The 22,562-nt window shown below is 45.9% G+C and overlaps 1 protein-coding gene across 19 annotated transcripts in view; it reads left to right on the top strand.

Moving 5' to 3' along the window:
• The window catches only part of SLC1A2 (solute carrier family 1 member 2), a 138,046-nt gene that overhangs the window by 99,148 nt on the left and 16,336 nt on the right, over positions 1-22,562 (top strand). For all 19 annotated transcript variants that reach the window (XM_070229284.1, XM_070229283.1, XM_070229287.1 and 16 more), the window contains 3 exons: positions 6,405-6,638; positions 11,717-11,911; positions 15,670-15,804. In XM_070229284.1, coding sequence (XP_070085385.1) covers positions 6,405-6,638; positions 11,717-11,911; positions 15,670-15,804 — 564 coding nt within the window. The remainder of the gene's footprint in view (positions 1-6,404; positions 6,639-11,716; positions 11,912-15,669; positions 15,805-22,562) is intronic.

Here is a 22,562-nt window from a genome sequence, read left to right as displayed (position 1 = left end):
CTAGTGATGTGCCTATAGTAAGTTCTTACTAAAACTTCAGGAATGAGTGAGCTAGCTGAAGGCCCCAGGGTCTGAATCAGGAAGACGTTCCTCCTGAGTTCATGAACTATATTTAATAGACCTGGCTTGTCCAGATCGTTGCTTAATTGTACTTATAAAACCTAGAAAAGATGCTAATAAAATAATGCGTTCTTCTCGATTATTGGACTGATTCTTCAACTTCCCAGGCAATACTAGATTTCTGAATATTTCTTTTGTGTGAAGAGTTAAAGTCACACACATAGTGATGCTGTAAAAAATATGTTTAAAGTCTTTCAGATCTGTTGTGAGCCTGCTGAGAGTTTAATAAATGATAATACATAAAGCAGAATAGGCCTCCTGCCATGAAACATTAGGATCTACTCTTGTGTCCTAGAATTTCTAGCAGAGTGAGCATCCTTGCTCTAAATGTGCAGTTCACATTTCTGCATGATGATGCCAGTGATGTGGCAATATATGCAAGTTTCTTCTTTCATCTGCACCAAGGTCATTTCCTCTGAGCCCTTGATGGGAAGGGAATCTTCTAGGAAATCAAATGAGTCATGGGATAAAGTGTAGCCTCCCTTCTCCCCAGGGTTGGAGGGTAGTGTGGATCAAGAAGTTTCCTATACAATGAATGAAAACTCCTAAAGATTTAGCCTCATATCCCGGGAGTGGAGAGCAACTGTGAGTCAGGAATGAGACCTACGGAAGGATTTCTGACAGCTGTTCAGTTACCTCATGCAGGCAGACAGTCAGAAGGGTGTTACACGAGAGGAGAGGCCAAGTCCACACATTTCTGTCATTCTTTAGCTGCCTTGTCAGCATCAACATTTGATAACGATGTGTGTGAGAAGGTTCTGGATAAAACTGCCAACCATTCTTCAATGGACTCCTCAAAGCTTAAAAAATCTTTTGTATTCTTCTCCATGTGGTAGTAAGAGTAGGAATAATGGAAATATAGCATTGAGATTGTTATTATTCTAATAATTATCATTGTTAAATTGTAACTTAGAGTTATTAAATTCTTGCTGTATACTCAGTATTATTTCAGTTACCATGCTCTACTTGTTTATTATTCAAGAGATAATTACTATTTTCATTATACTTATTATTAAATCATAAGTAAGATTTACCAAGTTCCTGCTATATGCTTAATACTATTCCAATTACTTTACCTGCAGTAACTCATTTATTCCTCACAATAGCACCTAGCAAAATAGGTACTTTTGTTAGCCCTGTTTTCCAGATGAGGAAACTAGGCACAGAGGTTAACTTGCCCAGTGTGGCACAGCCTAAGTAACAGGAGTTGTATGGAATTGTGTCTAACACAACTTCTGTCTAACTTCAGCCTGGACTGAATCCAGGATCCTCCTATTACTAGCTTTAGGTAAGTAAGGCATACTCTAAACCCCAACATCCTGATCTGTAAAATGGGTTCATCATAGAATCCATGCCATAGGGTCGCTGTGAGGATTAGGTGAAATTCTGACCAGTAGTCACAGAGCATTCTCTATGTGTCAGGCCCTGTCCAAGCACTTCACCGGAATTAGTATTATTGTTGTTATTTTGTGACTATCATTACTATCATCAACTCAACCCTTTGTTTCTTCATGTTCATTAATTCTTTAAGAAGCCTACATAGGCCTCTGATTCATCAAAAAAAGAAAAACCCTAATTTTAGTGTGATTTTCATATCCTCATTTTCTGCAAAGTTCTTAAAAACATTTCTTTTCATAATCTAAAAACTTAAACAGAAAGTAAAACTTTTTATAATCTAATCACTATAGGAACATAAAACGAGAAGTGAACTCTCTGCCCACTCTTCCAATTCTCCCTCTCAGTTAACCCACCACCACCATCCATCCACCCATCCACCCACCCACCCACCCACCCATCCATCCATTCATCCATCCATCCATCCATCCATCCATCCATCCATCCACCTTCCTTCCTTCCATCCACCCATCCATCCTTCCTTCCTTCTTTCCTTCCTTCCTTCCTTCCTTCCATCCACCCATCCATCCTTCCTTCCTTCTTTCCTTCCTTCCTTCCATCTATCCATCCATCCATCTATCCATCCATCATTCCATTCTTTCACTCTATAAATATTTTTTGAGTATGCCTTCTGTGTCAGTAACAATTTGAGGCACTGGTGATACAATGGTGAATAAGACAGAGTAAGATTCCTGTCCTCATGGAGTTTACATTCTAGTGATAGGAGAGAGGGAAAAATTAAAGGAAGCAAATAAGAACTGAGAGAGTAAGCAGTGCTACAAAGTCAAATAACAGGAAAGGGCATAGAGAGTGATGGGTGGATGGAAGTAGGGAGTGAACTCTATCAGGAGGGACGAGGGGAGGGCTGTCTGGGAAAGTGACTTTTGAGGAAGACCTGAAGAATGAGAGAGAGGCAGCTCCGTGAAGAATTGAGAGGGGCATTTTCCAGGGGAGGAAGCAGCAAGTGACAGGTTTTTGAGGGTCAGAATGAGGGTCTGGAGTGCGGTTGGTCGGTGAGGGAGGGATGGAAGGCCGTGAAGTTGGAGAGGTGGGCAAGAGGCAGATCCCACAGGCCTCTGTGATGAGTTGGAGTTTTATTTATTTGCAAAAGGAAGTCCCTGGAGGGTTACCAAGCCTGGAGACTCTACAAACTGATTTTCACTCCATCCTGATGAAAAGTTCTGATCCACATATGGTAACTCTCAGCAAAAGTCACTCCTTGGATAGCCAGAACACCTTTCCCTAGCTGGACTGGAACAAATGGAGATTTGTGTTGCTTCCAGAGCCAAAGTACAGACAGCACCTTTAGGTAACTCTTGGGGTGTGTGTTTAAGTCTTTATTGACAGACTTTTCCAATTCTGAGTTCTCTTGGGATCCATCACAAACTGGTAGGCTGGCGTTGCTGTTGGAAACGTGTGCAACTGAACCAAAGTGGCTTTAGGGCAGGACTGAGGAAGTCCCTCCACTTACCTCCATTCCAAGCATTTGTCCCACAATCTGTCCTGTGCCTAAAAGTCCTGAATTAACTATTTTAGTGGGTTAAAACCAAAGGCCTTAATTGGAGATAAAGTAAATGGTTTCCAAAGGCTAACCTAGTAATATCTACATTTTTTCAGTTGCAGATCATATTTTATTCCTCAAAACACTGATTTCCAAACACATCAGAATTACCTGGGAAACTTGTTTAAAATATAAATGCCCCAAGGCTAGCTCCAGGAAATTCTAACTCAATAGGCATGTGGCGGCCCGGGGAGTCCATGTTGTTACCAGGCAGATCAAGTGAGTCTGAAGCGCGTGTCTATGAATGCACAGAAACACTGACTGAATTCTGCGTATGCTAAGTGCTGTGTTTAAATTTGTGATTTTGGAGTAGAGAGCAGACCTGGGAGGGGCATCTTGGTGGGAACCTTAGGATGATAAGGACTGTGAGTGGAGGCAAGAATGGATGGTACAACAGTAAGAAAAAGATACAGCAGCCCAGTCCTGGATGAATCAGTGGCTTTGAAAGCAGTGCCTAGAGCTGAGGACACAACCAGTCTCAGGGCAGCATGGAAGCCATTCCCTCCCCATAGCTTTATAGTCGTGTCCTTCTGATTTGGAAACTGGGCCAACAATTACTGAGCATCGCTTGGCTTCAGAACGCTCACTGGAGCCCTCAGCCTCTTTATGCTCTTTGGTTCATGGCTTTGTTTGTTTGTTTCACCTCAGAAGCTTTGAATGGTGACCTTGGACCCTGGGCATTTGCCATTTTCAATGAGATAATTCATTATCATGGAAACCCAGGAACTCAGAAGGTCCAGATTCTGAGTGGAGGCTTAAGTGACTTGTTTTAAAAACAGGTGCAGGAAAGTAATGTAAAAGGCATCACAGAAGAAAGGCTCTTTCCTTTTCCTTATTAATGCTCATCCTAATCTGGGAGACCGAGGTGTTTGGGTTAAGCAGGGCCCCTGCCTGCCCTGTTGATTTACCCTAATACGCTGCCTTATGGCCTTTGAATAACACTCCATTTAGAGTGAGAACTCATGTTTCTCCCAGCGAGCTGAGTGCTCCAGAGGTCACCTGTTACCTCTCTAACTCATTTGGCTTAGGATCAAACATGTTCTCCAGGGGGACTCCATAGCCAGGCTTCCTAGGCAGAAGCCCTAAAAACATTTTATCTCAGTTCTACAAACTGCTTGTCTCAGAAGAGCAGGAAAATGGAATGGCACCCAAAACAGCTCGTATTTGCATTTTTTTCTGGACATCTTTAAAGAGCGATTGGTGCTTGGGAAAAAAGCAGTCTCTTGGATTATGAAGATAAGTGCCTATTGGCTTTATTGGAAGATGCGTTCTGCTCGGTTGTTTACAATTCCGGTGGACAGAGAGGCAGCCCCTGAGACTACCCTGCCGCTCTCTGAGGTGTTGTGACCATGGGCGCACCAGGGGAAAATGTAAAGTGGTGGGAAGGCCAAGGATTTAATGACTTGGCTCCCTAACGCCTGTGGACGCAGCCCTCAAACTTTGGCCAGCCTTTACCCCAGGGAAAGGGTAGCTGGGAGGTGCAGGCTAGATGCTTCTCAGGGAAGAAAGCAGTTATGCTAACATTCTAACTAATGAGTGTCAGTTACATACCAGCTCTTTCAGGAGAAGCTTCCTCTTGAGATAATATATTGCTCGTAAAAACATCCACAGTTGGGTGACGGCAGCCCGTGAGGTGTTTTAGAAAACCTCATTAACTCAGACTTGACTCATTAAGCATGATGATGAGGGGACATGGGGTATATGCGGGAAGACAGAACATACAAGGGACTCCTTTGCCAGGAGTCAGGAAGCAGCGCTGCTGACAAGGATGGGGGAGGCGTTATGGACAGTGCAGACATACGCACGTTCAAAAACGTAATCCTTGCAGCAGCCCCATGAGCTTGGAGTGAGCCTCTCTGAGCCTTGACAAGCTCATCTGTAAGTGGGAAGATGTCACTAACTAAGGTCCTGTAGCTGGTGAGTGGCTGGATGAGCTCCATGTCTTGCGTAACTGTGTCTATGACTCTCATCTGCTCCTCACAGCTTTTCTTCAACGCAGGAAAGGGCTTGCTTCAGGCACAGTTGCAGAAACAACCAAATCTGGCTTCGGTGTCCCTCTCCCTTTCTCAACTCCCTTAACCCTGGCTGGGAGCCCCATCCCGAGACTTCGTTTTCCCCACAGTGGTTCTCTGAAATAGGTTCATAATTCTTAATAAGGTATCCACCTTCCCACAAATATTTTCATTTTAGTCAGAAAGTATCGCAGACTGAACAAGTTCATGCTCTAACGACACCAGATTGGGCAAGAAAAAAGGGATGTTGCCAAACAGGCAGAAAGTACACTCAAGATGAGAGAGAACAGGGTTGGCTTGCTCAAGAGTGCAGACAACAGGCAACTGTTCCCAAGCTCTCCGTAAAGTAATACTAATGTAGAAATATAGAATAAGCTTACACAGGACAAACTGTACATGGAGAATTGTCTGCTGAGCTACAAAGAGCTATGATTGCTCATTAAAGAGAAGTGGTTTGGCTTGGTAGGGAAAAAACCCCAGTCGCGGAGTTTCACAGATCTGAGATTGCTCTCGTCCTTCTTCCTGGTTTCATGGTCCCGGGCCGGTTACTTAAGTTTTTTGAACCTCAATTTCCTCATTTGCTGAGTAGGAATAATGATACCTAGATCTTAGGGTTGTGGGGAGAATGAAATGAGGCGAAGTGTGTGGTGCTCTCGCCATGTTGCTTGAGACACGATGAACGGTAGTCAGCACGATTGTTAGAGTAAATGTGGAGAGGAGGCCTTTCAGACTTAGAGGTAATCAAACCGCATTTCTCTCAATGTACTCTTTGGCTCAGGTGGTTTTCTCGTTTTGGCAGATCTCTCTCTGTCTGTCTGTTATTTTAATATATTTCCTATCTTCTGAGGCAAAAACAAAGCAAATTTACAAACACCAGTTGATGGCTTGGCAAAACTCTAATGGGCTTTCTGAGAAGCTCCAAATTTATTCCAAATTTCCAAGGGAGAAGCTGAGGAACAGAGAAATCAAAGGAGAGTCTCAAAGACACAACCTGTGCGTCTCTCAACTTTAGCGCGGTGCTTACCTAAGAGATGGTAAAACTTGTCTCGGCTATTCTTAAAAATAACTGAGCAACCAAGCTTGGCTTTGGGTTTTTCATTAGAGCGGGGGCCACCAGATCCGAAGAACAGATTTCAGATATGGCTGTTGGTCTGAAGGAAAATATAGCATCTGTTGAATCTCATGACCTCATTCAGCAAAGCTCTCTGTACAGAAATGGGAAGGGTTTTCCTAAGGGTGCAGTCCATGGGAGGGCCCAGATTTAAGTTCTGAATCCCATAATGATCTCTTTATTTTTTTTCTTTTGTGTTTTTCAGGTACTCTCCCCTGGGTATCGCCTGCCTAATTTGTGGAAAGATCATTGCAATCAAGGACTTAGAAGTGGTTGCTAGGCAACTGGGGATGTACATGGTCACGGTGATTGTGGGCCTCATCATCCATGGGGGCATCTTTCTCCCCTTGATTTACTTTCTAGTGACCAGGAAAAACCCTTTCTCCTTTTTTGCTGGCATTTTCCAAGCTTGGATCACTGCCCTGGGTACTGCTTCCAGGTAGAGAACACCAGAAATCACCTTTCTTTCTCTCTGCTCACTTTTTTGCCCTCTTTGCCAATTCCTTTTTTTCAAAACCCTCCTGCCACAGAGTTCAATGAGAACACTTTTCACATGTTATTAAAATATTTCTGAAAAAGGCGAATGCTTTGTATTTTTGGCTCATTCTAGGAACTTCTGAGCTTTCTGATGAACTTCTTTGCTGGTATGCAACTGCATTGGAAACATGATCTCATATTAAATTTCCCAGATGAATGCGTGCTATTAATCTGCATACCTAATTTGCCATATGTAGTATTAGTTTACTTTTAAATGTTTTCTGAAAGGGTATAACAGGATGCTATTCTATTTAAGAAGTTCTTTCCCCAGTGATCTGAAAAATGCTATAAAAAAAATATCACTCTATGGACTAGGTTTTCGAAAGCAGGAGAACGAGCTTTTGCAGGGTAAATGGAATGTTAGGCAGGAGTTTTCAAACAAACCGGAAGTCAGTCCAGTCTTTGACCTCTGCGTGAACCTCTAACGGACCATTCTGCTCCGTTGATTTTGAGAAAATCAGGCTGGCATTGATTTGACTTGACACCCACTGTGAATCCGTTCCTTTTTTGTTACCTAGTTCCAGTAGCCCGGAAGCCAACGAGGACTCCAGGGATATGCAGAGAGAAATATTTGGTTTTTGATGTCTTCTGGGACTGAATTTAGCAAAAAAACAAACAAAAATACATGAGAAACACCCGGCAAGTTAGAATTTCAAAGACTAAAGGAGTTTTAGTCTTCCAGCCTGCAATAGTTGTCTATATTTCTGCACGTGTATCCTTGGATTACAGCACCAAGACTGGGGTCGCAAGGCAGGTGGCAGGGCAGCAGGCTAACTCAGCAGCCCGTAGCTCAGCCTTCTCTCCGGAGTCACAGCTCCTTGGGGCAGAGCCTGGGACAGTGCACTGCTAGTGAGGTGGCTGTTCGTGACACGGGGTGACTGCAGTCCCAAGGCTCCTGAGCAGCAGCCAGATTTTCCTTAAATGACCTAACAGGCCGATAGTGGTGATGACCTGGGAAGCCAAATTATATTTTCTTGCAAATCAATGAGAATTTGGTGCTTGTAGAATGTGAGGTTTCAGGAGAGGCTGCAATATATACGATCCTGGGGATCTAGGTTCTGCATTCAGTTTCCCAAGATGAAGGGGAACACTCTACTCCCAAATTTCCTATTTCCTTCTTGGTCCTAAGTATCTTTTTTTTTTTTTTTCCTGAGGAAGATTCTCCCTGACCTAACATCCATTGCCAATCCTCCTCTTTTCTTTTGCTTGAGGAAGATCAGCCCTGAGCTAAGCTAACATCTGTGCCAATCCTCCCCTATTTTTTTGTATGTGGGATGCCTCCACAGCATGGCTGGTGTGCAGAGTAGGTCTGTGCCTGGGATCGAACCCCCGGACTGGGGCTGCTGAAGCAGAGCACACAGAGCTTTAACCACTACGCCCACTGGGCTGGCCTGGTCCTAAGTATCTTTATCCATAAAGATCCTCTCTCTTTGGAGAAAAATTAGATCCTTTTTTTTTTTTTCCAAAATAAAAGCTATCATCTTTAGTTTTATTTTTGTTTTCTGGTTATGAACCTATGCTCATATTTGCTCATTGTGAAAAAATTCAGAGTGAATAAAATTTTGAAGAAGAAAATGAACGTTAATCACAGTTATTGTGTGACCAAATGATAATTGGTAGTAACCCTTAGTTAACCTTTACAGTGTTATGTCTTTCCAGTTCTTACTATGTTAGATACTGTAAACTGCTGTTTTTCACTGGTCAACAGATCATGAAAGTTATATTATCTATCAATATACCTCTTTCTACTATTTTTTAAACTGCATGATAATACACTGCCTGTGCTACAATACAACCCCACCCCACCCTGTGACGTACGCTTAAGGCGTGTCTATTAAACAGGGCTGTGACAGGCATCCTTGTAAATGCGTCTCTCCGAGGTTGTCTGATGATGTCCTCAGGAAAAACTTCTAGAAGTGGAATTTCTGAGTCCAGCGGAAAGCACATCGACGATTTCAAACATCACCAGATTGCTATTCAGAAAAGTACACTCGCTTATGTTCCACTAAGTGGGTGTGAGACGCGCCCTTCCTCACCCACTCCCGGCGCTCGAGAGGATCAGTCACCGTCACACTTGCCAATCTCATTGGTGAAAGATGATCTCATTGAATATGCATTTCTGTGATTCCTCGTGAGGGAAATGTCTTTCTGTGCTCTTATTGACTGTCCTTCGCCCCCCGCCCTGTGAATTGTTTGTGATCTTAATTTCCTGTTGGGGTATTCATCCTTTCCTGATTGGTTTTCAACCCTCTTCATGTCTAAAAATATTAACTCATGTATCATGTGTTGCAAATAATGTCCCTCTCCACTTGACATTTGTCTTAAAAATTTACAGTGCTTTTTGCCACTAGAAGTTTTTAATTTGTACATTGTTGAAACTGTCAGTATTTTGCATTAGTATTTAGAATTTTGATTTTACTCAAGAGCATCTTTTGATCTTTAAACTATTTCAAAAATATTATGATTATCTTTTCTTTGACTGACTAGACAATTATTCCAGTATATTTATAAAACAAAGTAAATCTTAAAGGCATATGGATGGCCCAAATTTGTATTTAAATCAGACAAATGCTTGGGTTGTCTGGCCAAGGCCGCAGAGGACCCATTTTCCTCCTTACCTTGTATTTCATTGGAAAAAAGAAAAAGTAGTTTTAATCTTCAGTTAAAATGTGACTTTTGCCTGGATGTGGAATTCCTTTATTTCAAAGAAAAAGACTTAAGGGAAAAAAGTCAATATGGCAGGAGTCACATACTAAGAATTAACTTTGCCATCATGATCAGAGGGAAAAAACACAAAGCCCCAGGACAGGCAGCTAAACAGCCTTTCTGCCTCCTCGGACGTTGGGCTGATAGGGATGTGGAGGGGCTGACCCCCTGTCTCAGTGGGCACAGAAGCCGGTGTCAAGGAGCATGGATGGAGGAGGAATGGCCCGGGACACACCTCGCTGCATCTCTCTGACTTCAGTGCCTGCTGTTAAAACTAACCTGGAAAAAAAAGAAGAATCTCAATTATCTGATACTTATTATTAGCAACATTTGAAGACTGTCATATGGCCATTGAGTCAGGAGCCAAAAAATACAATGACAGAATGTCGGCCAGGCAACGCAGGAAAGAGTTGAAATTCTCAAGTCCCAGTTTGGATTGGCTGGGTTGATAATGGAATTTTAATTCACAAAGCCTGTCCAGTAGAGAAACTGAGAATATTTTCATGCCTTACCAATTATTTTCCCCAATCTATTTAATTGTCTGAAGACCCTATGATAACATTTTGGGGAAATGAATGCAATAATAATAATTAATGTATTCCGGTCCTCCCAGAAGTGACCTTAGATTCATATCATATCATCATTGAGAATCCTGGCCACCATTCGTGGCTGAGCAGACATCTCAGACGACTCCTAGTGTCCTGGAAACCCTTTAAGGGGTCCTAGGAAAGGGCAGGGTGGGGGAGCTCTGGGGGTGAGAGGAATAAAAGGACGCTAACATCTCATTAAAACAGCTGGGGCAGCAAGCCAGGTCAGATGGCATCCCCACATGTGAACGAGGCCAGACCCCAACTTTTCTCCCTGGGTTTATAAGGTTTTAGTAAGGAGAAGTCTCCAAATATTCGTTTCTTCTCCCTCCCTAAGACCAAGGAGGAGGCATGAGACAGACCCCTGACCTGAAATCACAAAGAATGTTCCGGTAAGATGACTCTGGCTTCCCTAAGGTTGCGATTAGGAGCTCATGGGTCAGTGACTTGATAAGATGCAGATTTAGGCGACCCTCACGGTAGGGCTTCTGGTTCCTTGGTTCTGTGTAGGGCCTGGAATCTGCATTTCATTTAGCTCCCCGAAGCCGATGGTCCTCTCCGACTCTCTGAGAAACCGAGACTTCTGCAGGTGTCTTTGTCCAGCCTGGTGGGAGCCCCGGTTCTGACTACAGGAGGAGAAAGTTCTGACTAAGGCTGGAAGTGCAAGAGAGGAAAAAGTGCCGTCTGCATTGGAGGTTTTCCAATTCACTTTGCTAGGGTTTGAATAGAAAAAAAATCGAAAGAGAAGGGACCGCAAAGCACTCCCATGGCAGTGAGTGTTCTGCGTTGTTTTCCACAGTACTTAAACTTTGAAGCAAATCCACCAGCCCTCCCCCGCACCTCTGTCCACATGGAAATTATATTCTGGCCTTCAGCATCCCTTATGCTTACAAGTCTCCTATTTTAGAAGACCGGTGAACATGTCAGGAGTTCTGGCATTTGAGGCTGCGTCATGTGGTCATGAATTCCCATCCCACGCCCGGGAGGAGTTGGGGTGAAGTCACTCCATATTGGGTCTTTGATTAGCTTTTCTGCCCCGTGTCATTGGAAAGACGGTAGAGTCGGCCAATGACCATTTATCAGGGAGTTGGACTGTCTGTGAAGGTCCTCAGTGAAAATTTCTAGAAGCTCGGGTTCAGGCTAAATGTGCCGTACATGTTTGTCCAGCATTCTCAAAATTAGCAGGCCCAGCTCAGGGCAATTCCCAGGGGCTGGACGCAATCCATGTAGTCATCTAGTTGGAAACAGCATTTCTGGCATGAAATTATGGGTCATTCAAAAATTCCTCATTCCACTTCACTGTTGACAGCTGATTCTTTTCTGACTTTTTTCTTTTCTTTTTTTTTTTGCAGCCCAATTAATGTGGGCAATCAAATGGGCTTTAATATTTACTCCAAGATAGAAACAGTGACCAAAGGAAAAAGAGAACTTGAAGCTTTGAGTAGATCTCAAAAACCAGGACCAACAAACATATTTTGCTACCTATTAGCATCGTAATAAGATTGAATTTGAGCCTCCAAATTGCTGGTTTTTAATTTGGCTTGAGACACTGCTTTTTTGCATTCACATTACTTGACTGGAACAAAAGAACAAAAACTTTCTGGTGGCATTCCAGTCTGTGCTTTGTCCTGCTCCTCTAAAGTGGACGTAACTCTTGTCTCTCTTCCTTTCTGTCTTTGTCCCTTAGTGCCGGAACTTTGCCTGTCACGTTCCGTTGCCTGGAAGAAAATCTAGGGATTGATAAGCGCGTGACCAGATTTGTCCTTCCAGTCGGAGCAACCATTAACATGGACGGCACAGCCCTGTATGAAGCGGTGGCCGCCATCTTTATTGCCCAAATGAACGGGGTTGTTCTGGATGGAGGCCAGATTGTGACCGTGAGGTGAGTGAAGTGGGGGGGTGGGGGTGAAGCGCTGAAGGAAACTTTGCCCCGTCCCCTTCCACTAACTCCGTTTCCCGGGGGCCACTTGAACTTCAGTCCCTCTGGCAGAGAAGTGATGAAGGAAATAACAGAGAAGGGGAATTGTTGGCAGTCTCAAAGGGAAAAAATTGTGACAGGAAAGAAGCAGACTCATACTAATGCCTTCTGTTTGTATTGCACATGTGAAATTGCTTTGGAAATTTGCTATTATTTGGTTTTTTAACAAGCTTGTGATGTTGCGAGGCCCTTATTTCTATGCCTACTTAATAGATGAAGAAGCTCAGGCTTCAAGGGACATGGCGGTCTGTCCCAGGCTCCGCGGTTAGTAACGGGCCAGCAGGGCTGTAACTGGGGCCAGCGTCGACTCACCCTGGATCCAGTTTTTCTTTCATTAAGAGGTACTCCCTTCAGCCTTCCAGGAGATAATGTCAGAAATGATGAACTACCGGAAGGAACAGATTCCTTAATACAAAATAAAACATTTTATTACAAACAAATAGTAAATATTTTTGTTTTCACTGAAATTATTTTTACCATATGTATTCATCATTTTAAAAATTCAGAAAGGACACTCTCCCAAGGGTCTTTAAAAACACATTGCTTCTCCCTAAACTTAGAGATTTCACCTGCGTCATATACGCACTTCTCTAACCCTCACACCCACCTGTGAGGTGCGAACTTGTCTTGTTCCTCTTGAGCTGCTGTAACAAAATCCCACGGACCGGGTGGCTTAAATAGCAGATGTTTATTTCTCACCGTCTGGGGTCTGAAAGTCCAAGATCCAGCTGCCGGCAGATTCGGCTCCTGGTGCGTCCTCTTCCTGGCTCGCGTATGACGCTTTCTCACTATTTGCCACCAGCCTTTCCTTGATGCACGGAGAGAGAGCAAGCTTCTATGTCTCCTTTTATGCGGGTGCTAGTGCCATCGTGGGGGCTCTACCCTCATGACTTGAGTGCCTCTCAAAGGCCCTATCTCCACATACCAGTGCATTGGAGATTAGGGCTTGAACAAATCAATTTTGGGGGGACACAGCTCAGTCCATAGCAGTACTGTATGGGAGCGTCAGTTTTCTCATCTGTATAATGGGGACAATAACCACACATTCTAGGAAGGTTGAGCGTATCGTACCTGGTACACAGTCACCTGTCCATAAATGTTTGCACTAGTATTATTACTGTATTGATGTTCAATAAAATACAGTACTCCTAGAATATGAGAGAAAAACGTGACAGTGACATAGTGAGTGCCGTGATGTTCCTCAGTAGAAGACATGCTTCAGGTCAGAGTCTCAAGCTTCCCAATCGTGTCCTAACAGACTACGTGTGAGACTGCCAACCTCCCTTGCTTTAGGACTCAGAGATGAACAGAGCTCCTTCATGAAGCCGCTTCTTTTGAAGCCAAGCAGAGATGATTCCGATCCCTGAATTCTTGGCCTTGATGGTAACAATGCTTCCCGCTAAGTTCACACCATTAGATGAGAACTTAGAGATGGGAGAATGCACCAGTGACCAAGTGATTGGGATTCACTAATTCACAGAGTTTTCATTGTGGGGAGGGATCAAGGGACATGAAGAGCCCTCGTGGCACTGGAATCCAGCAGACGAGTGTTCAGATCCCAGCAGATCGTGTTCAAGCTGCGTGGCCCTAAGTTTCTGTACCCATCCGACCCACAGTTTCCTCATGTGGGAAGCAGGTGAACCTGCTGTAGGTGCCATATGTACCTTGCAGGGTTACCGTGAGGTTCTCCAATGGCAATGTGGGTGTACTGCCTTGCACAGCATCCAAGAACCAGCCCTAGAGAAGTGAGCCTGGGGAGTGGAAGGACAGGAAAAGCAGGAACGGACAAAGGGACAGAAGGGTGGTCACTGCCCAGGACGCTACTGCAGGGCTTAGGACTCCAGACATTCCGCCCTCAGTAGGGTGAGGGTATGGTTGGGGTGGAGGAACAGAGGGGGAACCAACTGCCAGGAAGCATTCCCTTCACAGGATTTTATTCCCCACAACCAAGAGGTGACCAGACAATGTGCCCACAGTGCAAAGGGATGTGTAAGAGTGACTCAGAACAGAAACAACTGGCCTTGTAAATAAAAAGGCCGAGGCCGAGGTCGTTGGAACTTGGGAAGTTCCCCTTCCCTGGTGTTCCATCCACATCGGGGAAGTGGCTGAGAAGTCCCGCCTTCCAGCTCCCGGGGCTTCAGGGAAGTTTTCATTACAAGGCAGCCTCACTCTGCAGAGATTTCCCAATGAGAAGAATCTACATTGTTTGGAGGGTGCAGTGTACCCAGTCTCTTCTAAGTGCTTTTTATTTATTAAGTCCTGAGGACCCCGTGAGTGAGACAACATTATTATCTCCTTTTTTACAGATAAGGAAATGAAAGCAAAAAGAAGTTAAGTAAGTTGCCCAAAGTTATGTAGTTAATAAGTGGCAGAGCTGGGACTTGAACCAAGTTGTTCAACTCCAGAACCTTCAGTGGTAACCACCACACACTCCTCCCCTCCTGTGACCCAGAGGGATCTGAGGAAAATGGCGTTCTCTAACTGGGACACCAGCTCCTTACTGGTGGGGCAGGGGAAGAGCATAGATGGGTTCTGTAGATCCGACCCAGGGCAGGTGTCTTTACTGGGACAGGCCTAAGTCTGGGAAGGATGGCAATATGGATAAATAGCACAGCTTTCGTTTCTTCACAGGTGAGATAAATTCTGGTCTCTCCTGACTGTAAGACCCGGAATGCTGTGCTTGGGCACACTGACGGTCTGGACTTGGTTAAACTCAGTTCAGGAAACTGATTCTCAGGTTGGAGCCAGAGGACATGTTCTAGAAACTCTAGAATTGTATAACTGCAAAGAAAGCAGCCCCCCTTTTCTTTTCAGCACCCACAAAAGCAAGTTGGGAATCTATATTTTCGGAAACGTCCTTCCATTTAGAAATGACAGCTTTTATAAATGGCATCCAGAAAAGAGGGAAAAAAAGTCATTATCCTCTGCTGCACCACAGTGCCTGGACAGGGCACCTGAACCCTATGTACACTCTCTTCCAGAGACAACTTCGAAATAGTGCTGGGCATGCCCTTAGCATGACCTGGAAAGCAAAGGATGAGATGCTTCAAAAAGAAAACCTGCTGTTAGTGATTTCATTATCATTTCTTGGCGCCCTCTTTCTGAATAATGTATTTTCCAGTCCATGGGGAAACGTCCAGGCATCTGGAGCTTAATGTCATTTGGAATCTGTTGATTTGTTCCCCCGATGTCCACTCCGTTGGGTCTGGATGTTTGCTATTCTGAGTTCTCATGTTAACATTGGCAGTGGCCTCCTCAGACTCTTGCCACGTAGTCCAGAAGTCTCTGGTGCTCACAGAGACGCAGGGGTGTAAGCAGAAATGAATGCAGTGGTGTTCCCGTGGGAGGATTAAGGGTGATTTGTTTTTCTTCTTTAATATTTCCTTGCCTACTTTTACAGCCACGCTTACTTTCTTTGAGCCCTGTGATCTGTTAGGCTAATTGGATGTCATGATATGGGGATAAGGCTCCAATCCATGAGTTTATTGAGCAGAATCCAAATAGACCCTCATTCCAGGGTCTTGGTACTCTAGATTTCTCTACTCCTTGGGAAGGAAAAGGGATTTTACGACTGCTGGGAAAATTGGAGCTTAAAATTGCCAGGGGTGGCTTTGCTGAGGCCTCTTTCTCTTCCCATGACCTGGCCTTCTCTGTTCTCACAGCCTCACTGCCACGCTGGCGAGCGTCGGCGCCGCCAGTATCCCCAGTGCTGGGCTGGTCACCATGCTCCTCATTCTGACGGCTGTGGGCCTGCCAACAGAGGACATCAGCCTGCTGGTGGCTGTGGACTGGCTGCTGTAAGTGTTTGCAGATGGGGTTCTGCTGGGGACGTGAGTACTACCTCCCAGGGGTGGACAACAAGCAAGGCTGCAGCCAAGATCTTAGCCAATCCCCATGGCAACTCCCTCACTTCCTCCCTCCCTTCTTCCCTCTAACATTTGTTGAATGCCTACTCGGGAGCCAAAGAAGAAAAAGATAGAATCTTTGAGGGCCTTCCAGTCTAGGGGAGGAATCAGATAAATTATAATACAAGGTTGAAAGCACAGATGTAAGGAACCAACCACTGATGCATGAAAGGATCTCAAAACATTATGTTCAGTAGACAAATCCCAAAAGAGTATACACTGCATGATTCCAGCTGTAGGAAGCTCTAGGAAAGACAGTATAGCCTCTAGCCATAGAAAGAGGTCAGTGGTTGCCCGAGCCCAGGGGTAGGGGTGTGAGGATTAACTGGGAAGGGGCATAAGGAAACCTTTAGGAGTGATAGAATGTTCCATGTGCACAGGTATACACAGGTGTCTACATTTGTCAAAACTCATCAAATCTTGCACCTAAAATGGGTACATTTTATTTTTTTGTAAATTAAACTTCAATAAAGTAGGTTTTAAAACAGCACAAACGTAAAAGGATAGTGATAGAGAGAGGCACCCATCCCAGTCTTGGTTGGAAGGGCAGAGTGGAGAAATCAGGAAACAGGGAAAATGGTTAGTGAATCTGAGGGATCACTGTGTGCTAGCGACTATGCTGAGCATATGACATCTTCCTCTTATCACAACCTTCAAGTCTGGTCTTATTTCTCCCATTTTATAGATGAGGAAATTGAGGTGTAGGGAGGTGAAGTGGCTTGAGAATGAGATGAGGTTTGACCTTAGGTCTGCTTGGTTTTGGAGGCCACCACATTCATAATCATGGCCATATTCAAGCGTCTAAAGGCAGTGAGAGCTGAGCGGAATCGTAACTGGAGGGTAGAAGTTACCCAGGTGTGCGGAGGCGGAGGGGGAAAGGGGATACTCCAGTCAAGGCCAGCCTGCACACAGGTGCCGAGGCAACGGTGCAGGGGCCTCTGAGTGGAGTATTGTTGGAGTACAAAGTGGGAGGCAGGGAGTGGCGGAAAGTGAGGCAAGATCGACAGCCTCGGCTGCCATGCAAAGAAGATTGAACTTGACTGTGTACACACGGCCCTGCTACCTTTCCCAGTGTATGACACTCACTTCCCATTCACAAAGGTGGGCTGGGCTAGCCAGATGGTCCCCAATAGGGAGATTGGAATTGATCCTTGCTAAGGGCTAGTTTGGGCTCTGATGTTCTGTGGATGTGCTCTGATGCCCCCTGTGCAGTCTTGGAGCTAAATGACAGGGTCTGGGGGATTCCAATGACTTCAACGTCAGGGGTGCAGAATGACCAGTGCTGGCGCAGAGGTCCGAGGCCCAAAATGCCCACACTTATTTTTTAAACAGCCCCACATGCCAGTGACATTTTTCTGACATTTATTGGCATAGATTCTTAGAGCCAGAAGCCACATTTTATGGACTTGAGTTTACCCCATGTTAAAACAAGTTCCTTTCCCCTACACGCATCCTTGCAAAGAGAGAAACATGCAGGTGGCTGAAGGGAGGAGGGACATGTGGGGTCCAGAAGGAACCTGCTCTCTCCGTAAAACTTGCCTGCTCTGGAGGTTTCGGTTGGAAATGAGAAGTGGCTCCCTGGACATAATCTGTTCAATCCAGGAGGGCTGCGAGGAGGGTGCTGTACCTTCCTGACCGATGTTTTCCTTGCCAGACAAAGACCTTGGAAACACCTTCAGCGGAAGGTGAAGGGCAAATGAAGTGACCTCCTATCTGTTCCTGCCAGTCTCTCTCGGGCGGCGGCATGGTCCCTCGTGCTAGCTTGGTTGTTCTCTGTGCCCTGTGCTGGCCCCGAGGGCAGCCTTTCTCAGGACGTCCATTCAGACAAGGCAGCCATGCGGACAGCCGAGATTTGGTGATGGCGTGCGGGTGGAAGGATTGAGAGCGAGTAGGATGAAAGAGACAAAGTTGTGGGGTAGGATTTGGTTGGGAAGGAGGACAAAGGGGAAATTAAGACATTGACAATGGTTTGGGGACAGAGCACACAGTAGGAGCTCAATAAATGCATGCTAAAGTTAAGCACAGAGTTGCTGTGTGATGCCCAGGGGCCTTTGCACACAAGAAGAAAGAGGGAGCTCTTAACTCCCACCTGCCTCCCCTGTGACTTTCGTCACTGAGTCCTCTGCCTCTTGAACCTACTGCCCTCATGTTGTCATTGAGCGTCCCCTGCCTGCTGCCACCACATTGCCTAATGTCTTCTTGTGCTTGTTTCTGGGTCCTGAGATCCACCATTAGACTTGCATCTTTTTAAAAATTGTTATTATAGAGGCTGCCCCCCTTCCATTACAATGCCAATGCCTTTAAGTGGAAAAATGCACTCATATTATCAGGAATGAAGAAAAAGAGCTGATATTTGGTGGGTACCGCAATGTTCTTTACATCTGTTTATAGTTAATCCATAAAGAGCCCTATGGTGTGTTTCACAGATGAAGAAACTTGGGATCAGAAGGGTCAAGTCTCCCACCCGGGCCACAGGAGAGCTTGTGTGGCCAGGTCCGGGCCCTTCAGTCCACCCCACACAGCTTCCTAGTTAGCAACAAGCGGATGTCACAGTGGGGAGGAGCAGAAAGTCCAGAGTGGGAAAGGACGAAGACAGACCTATTGAGGTCACCCTGGTTCCAGAAAATTTTTGGTATGACCTGCTTTTTTCCCCTCCCAGGATTAAAATAAAACAAAAAGCCTAAGTGGGGACAGTCAAGTCTCAGTCACTCTTAGGATTCAAGTCATTTGCTTCCAGGCCTGTTGGATGAAAGTCAGTTCATGAAACATTCAAGACCCTGCCTGCTCTGACCTAGATGTTAGCGAATGGAGGAAGAGGGCCGGTCCGCCTGATTGCCCCACACAGGTGCTCACAGGCTCACACTTGCACAGAGAGCAGGGCGTCCTAACTCCAGGGCTGAAACGTGCTAGCAGAAGGGAGTTGGCCGAGCAAAAAAAGTGATGATACATTCGGATTAACCATATTAATGAAATTGTCTACGAGAAGACGTGATCCCAGGCTGGAGCTGGAAAGGAAGGAGCGAATGAAGAGCTCTCCTCTAGTTCTGGAGTCTGATCTCAGATAGAGGGAGGCCCTATGATCAAGGGAAGAAGGGCAAGGAGGCAGGAACCCTGGGCCACAGCTCTGCATTTCCTCTCTGTAGGGCTTTGGACAAGTTACCGAATCTCCAGATTGAGCTGCGTCATGTGTACGGCGGGAACAGTAATTTATCAGCTTAAAAGCAGAGTCTAGACCCAACGCCCTTGAAGGCCTTGCTAGTTTTAAGACCTGGACTAGGATTCTGTTGGTATTGGATGTTTGTATACAAATAAGCATGAACGTCCCTTTTAAGGAGAAAAGAAAAAGGGAAAGTAGAGGATCCTGGGAAAATGTGCACGGGGATCTGCAGCCAGGTCAGATCTGTTTTGAATTAGTAATGGTGGCACATTCTTTCCCGCCAGCAGGAGGAGTTCTGGAAACACGCTCTTGGTCATGGGCTCCGTGGCCGTTGGGCGCCCATTAGCGTGAGGAGGGCAGGGAGATGAGTTGGACAGTGTGCCGGTCATTTCCTCGTAAAGTAGTCTGTGAAGGAAAAGCAGAGAAGAAGAAAGGGGGGATGTCTTTTTCCTCTCTAGGTAAGGTTTGTAAGCTTTCATAACTCGAGCAATTTTCCAGTTTTAAAACCAAACAAAGCCTGCAGTGACATTTAATGTGCCACAGTGTTTGCCAACTACTGGAGACTGGCCAGCCTCATTACTGCCCGCCAAGCCCTGGACGCTTTTCAGTGGGCAGGCTGAGCAGCTCTGTAAATGTCAGGGTGAAAACCAAGATTCTGGGCCCTGAAAAGTGCCCAAGTCCTTGAACACCGGACGAGCAGGGCTAGTAAAACCAGAACCTTCCCCAGTGTGCAAGGAGCCCTTTGTGTCAGGAATCCTTGGTGGGTGTTTATAGGAGATCTCGCCCATACCTTCCTCTCTCTGAAGGAGGCACGATGGAGTGAAAACCGGGAGCCAGTACTAGCGAGAGGTGATAAATAACTGGGTCTGGCCACAGGTGGGAAGAAAAAGCCAAAATAAAGTGAAACCCAAGTGGATCCATGCCCCCTTATCAGATTGCTGGTGAGATTATTTCCGGGGACACATCGCTAATTGGGGGATGTGCTTGAGATGGCACTTATAAGGAAGGCCTTAAGGAGCCTCCACCTTGCAGGAGGGCCTCTGAAGCTCCCCGTTAGCTTGCCTCCCTGGAGGGAATACAGCGTTGGTTCCCAAACTTGAGCTTGCCCCAAGATCTCCTAGAGATTCGGGAGGTCTGAGATGGGGCCCAAGGACTGGCATTTCTGACAAATTCCCAGGTGATGCCAACGGTGCCCTCAAGGGACCTTGCTTCCAGAAACAATGGACTAGACACAGGGAAGGGGGAGCGGGAGTTCCTGATTGCGGGTATATGTGCACCTCTGCTCTTTCTTGAGTATCCATTCAGTGAAAACAGACCAAAAGGACGCAGGATACCGATACGAATACTTAGCAAGTGCCCCTTAGATGTTAAACATCGTTCTAAGTACTTTACATGGACTTGTTTAAAAGTCACACCAAATTATGAGGCAGCTAAAAGTATTATCCCCGTTTTACGGCTGAGGAAACTGAGGCTCAGAGCAAAGAAACATCTCAATTTAGTGGAGATTAAATAGCTGAAATGGGATTGAAACCCAAATGATCTGGCTGTTCCTTGGGGGTTCCAGGCCCGTCCATCTGGGTTCTTGTTCCCTTATTTAAGACACACACATGCATGTACACACAGACACATAACTGATTTAATCCCCACTCCACGTCTGGTGGAAAAGAGAACCAATTCCTGCATCCACCGTCTCTCTGAAGATTCTGGGCGGTCGTCTCCAGATTCCGTTTAAGTTGTTTGCTTTGATGCTCTTCTTCCACTGAGTCCTCTTTCCTACGTCTTCCCTTATCTCCAGTCTATGTCAACCCATCATGGGATGGGACTCTTTTCTACTAAGTCCTTCCCTGCCCCCTAAAATGAACCCTGACTCCAGGCAGTGTCATTGCAGGTCGGGCTGGGGGCAGGGGGAGATTGGGGGTGTGGCCAGAGTTCCGCGCAGCGAAATCACGCTCTAATGTAGCACAAAAGAAATATATGCTCATGGAAAAACAAGAGGGGGCAAAGCTCAGGAGAGTTATCAGACGAAAAAGAAAAGTTCTCCCTTCGCTTACGCTTGAATCTCAAGTCTTCTTTCTCTGAAGTAATCACTGTTAATAATTTCAGGTAGCACAGAAAACAAAAATTTAATACTAGGCACCCATTTTCTTTTAACAAAATCCTTCGGTGTTGCCCACCCAGGAGCTTCTGTCTACACGTGTTCAGCCCCACCTCTCCCTCCTTTGCTGGGCCTCCCGCTCTCGTCCCTGTGTCTTCCCCCGGCTCTCAGGACACCTCTCTCGTTTTCTATGCAAGGAAATTCGGCCTCTCTGTGTCTCGCTCCTCCTCCTTCTAGACCTTGGCTTGCATCCTAACTTTTCACCACTGAAATAGCCAACCACATGACCGTTCTCTCTCCAGAGTTAAACTGCTTCCACCTCTTAGGCTAACAATCCATCCCACCGGCCTCTTCCCCTGGTCCACACCCGCCGACCGGCCCCCTTCCCCCCTGGCCCATGTCATAAACAGATGAAACATGGTCTCAGACCTCACAGGGCTTTAGTCTAGTCATGGGGACAGATATGGTCCAAAAATCCCAGCACAGTGACCTAGGTGCAGAAAGAGCAATGTGTGAGACTTGGGAGAATCAGAGTGGAGGCAATCTGCTCCCCTTTTCCCTTAGACTGATAACAGTAACGACGATCAGCAGCTAACGGTCGAGCCCTGAGTCTGTGTCAGGGCTTTGAAGCCTAGCAGAGGACCTCTGGGCTGACAAGCACTTGGTCACACTGGTAGTCAGTGTCTTCTCCACCTGCCCAGAGGCGGGCGTCACTGCCTGTATTATACGAATGAGAAAGCTGAGCGGCAAAGGCCGAGTAACCCATCCTGCTGGAGCCAGGATTGCAATCCAGGCTCGAATCCAAAGTTCCCACTCAGCCAGTGCTTCCATGGGCCCTCCTTCCTTCCCAACCTCATGTGGCTTTAGCCCTCAGTTGCCCAGAGTCCTGCCAGCCTCCTCAGGTCTGGGGCCTCAGGTGACCTTCTGCCACACTGCGCACCCTGCCTTCTGAGAGGCAGACATCATGGTTTGTTTCTACGAATGTTAAGTTGAATCACATGAAATGGCCAATGTTTGACTTTTTTGGAGTCATAGAAATGGCAGTTTTGTATGGTTCAATCCAATGCAAGGGACCAGATGAGTTCTGAGTGACTGTGTTCCCTTGGCTCTGTTCTTCGGTGAGAACCAGGACTTTCAGACAGTCCCACCATCTTCCTGCTAGAGGGTCTACACTGAGAGAAAGCAAACAGAGAGAGCCCCCTGGCAATTGCTTTTCTTCCAGGGAAGCAGACCAGGGCCTCCATGTGTAGCAGCTCAGTCAAGCCTGGTGGCCTCAAAACAGTAGCTATGTTATCTGTAGTGGGTCCATTCGGGGAGAGGTTCTGCTCTCACCTCTGCCCCCTTCTCCCAGGCTTGACACGCAGCATCTAGACCCAAGGAGAGGATCAAACACTCTGA

The sequence above is a fragment of the Equus caballus genome, chromosome 12 (genome assembly GCF_041296265.1).
Source record: "Equus caballus isolate H_3958 breed thoroughbred chromosome 12, TB-T2T, whole genome shotgun sequence".
NCBI classification, from domain to species: domain Eukaryota; kingdom Metazoa; phylum Chordata; class Mammalia; order Perissodactyla; family Equidae; genus Equus; species Equus caballus.
This window is presented reverse-complemented; position numbering and strand designations above follow the sequence as displayed.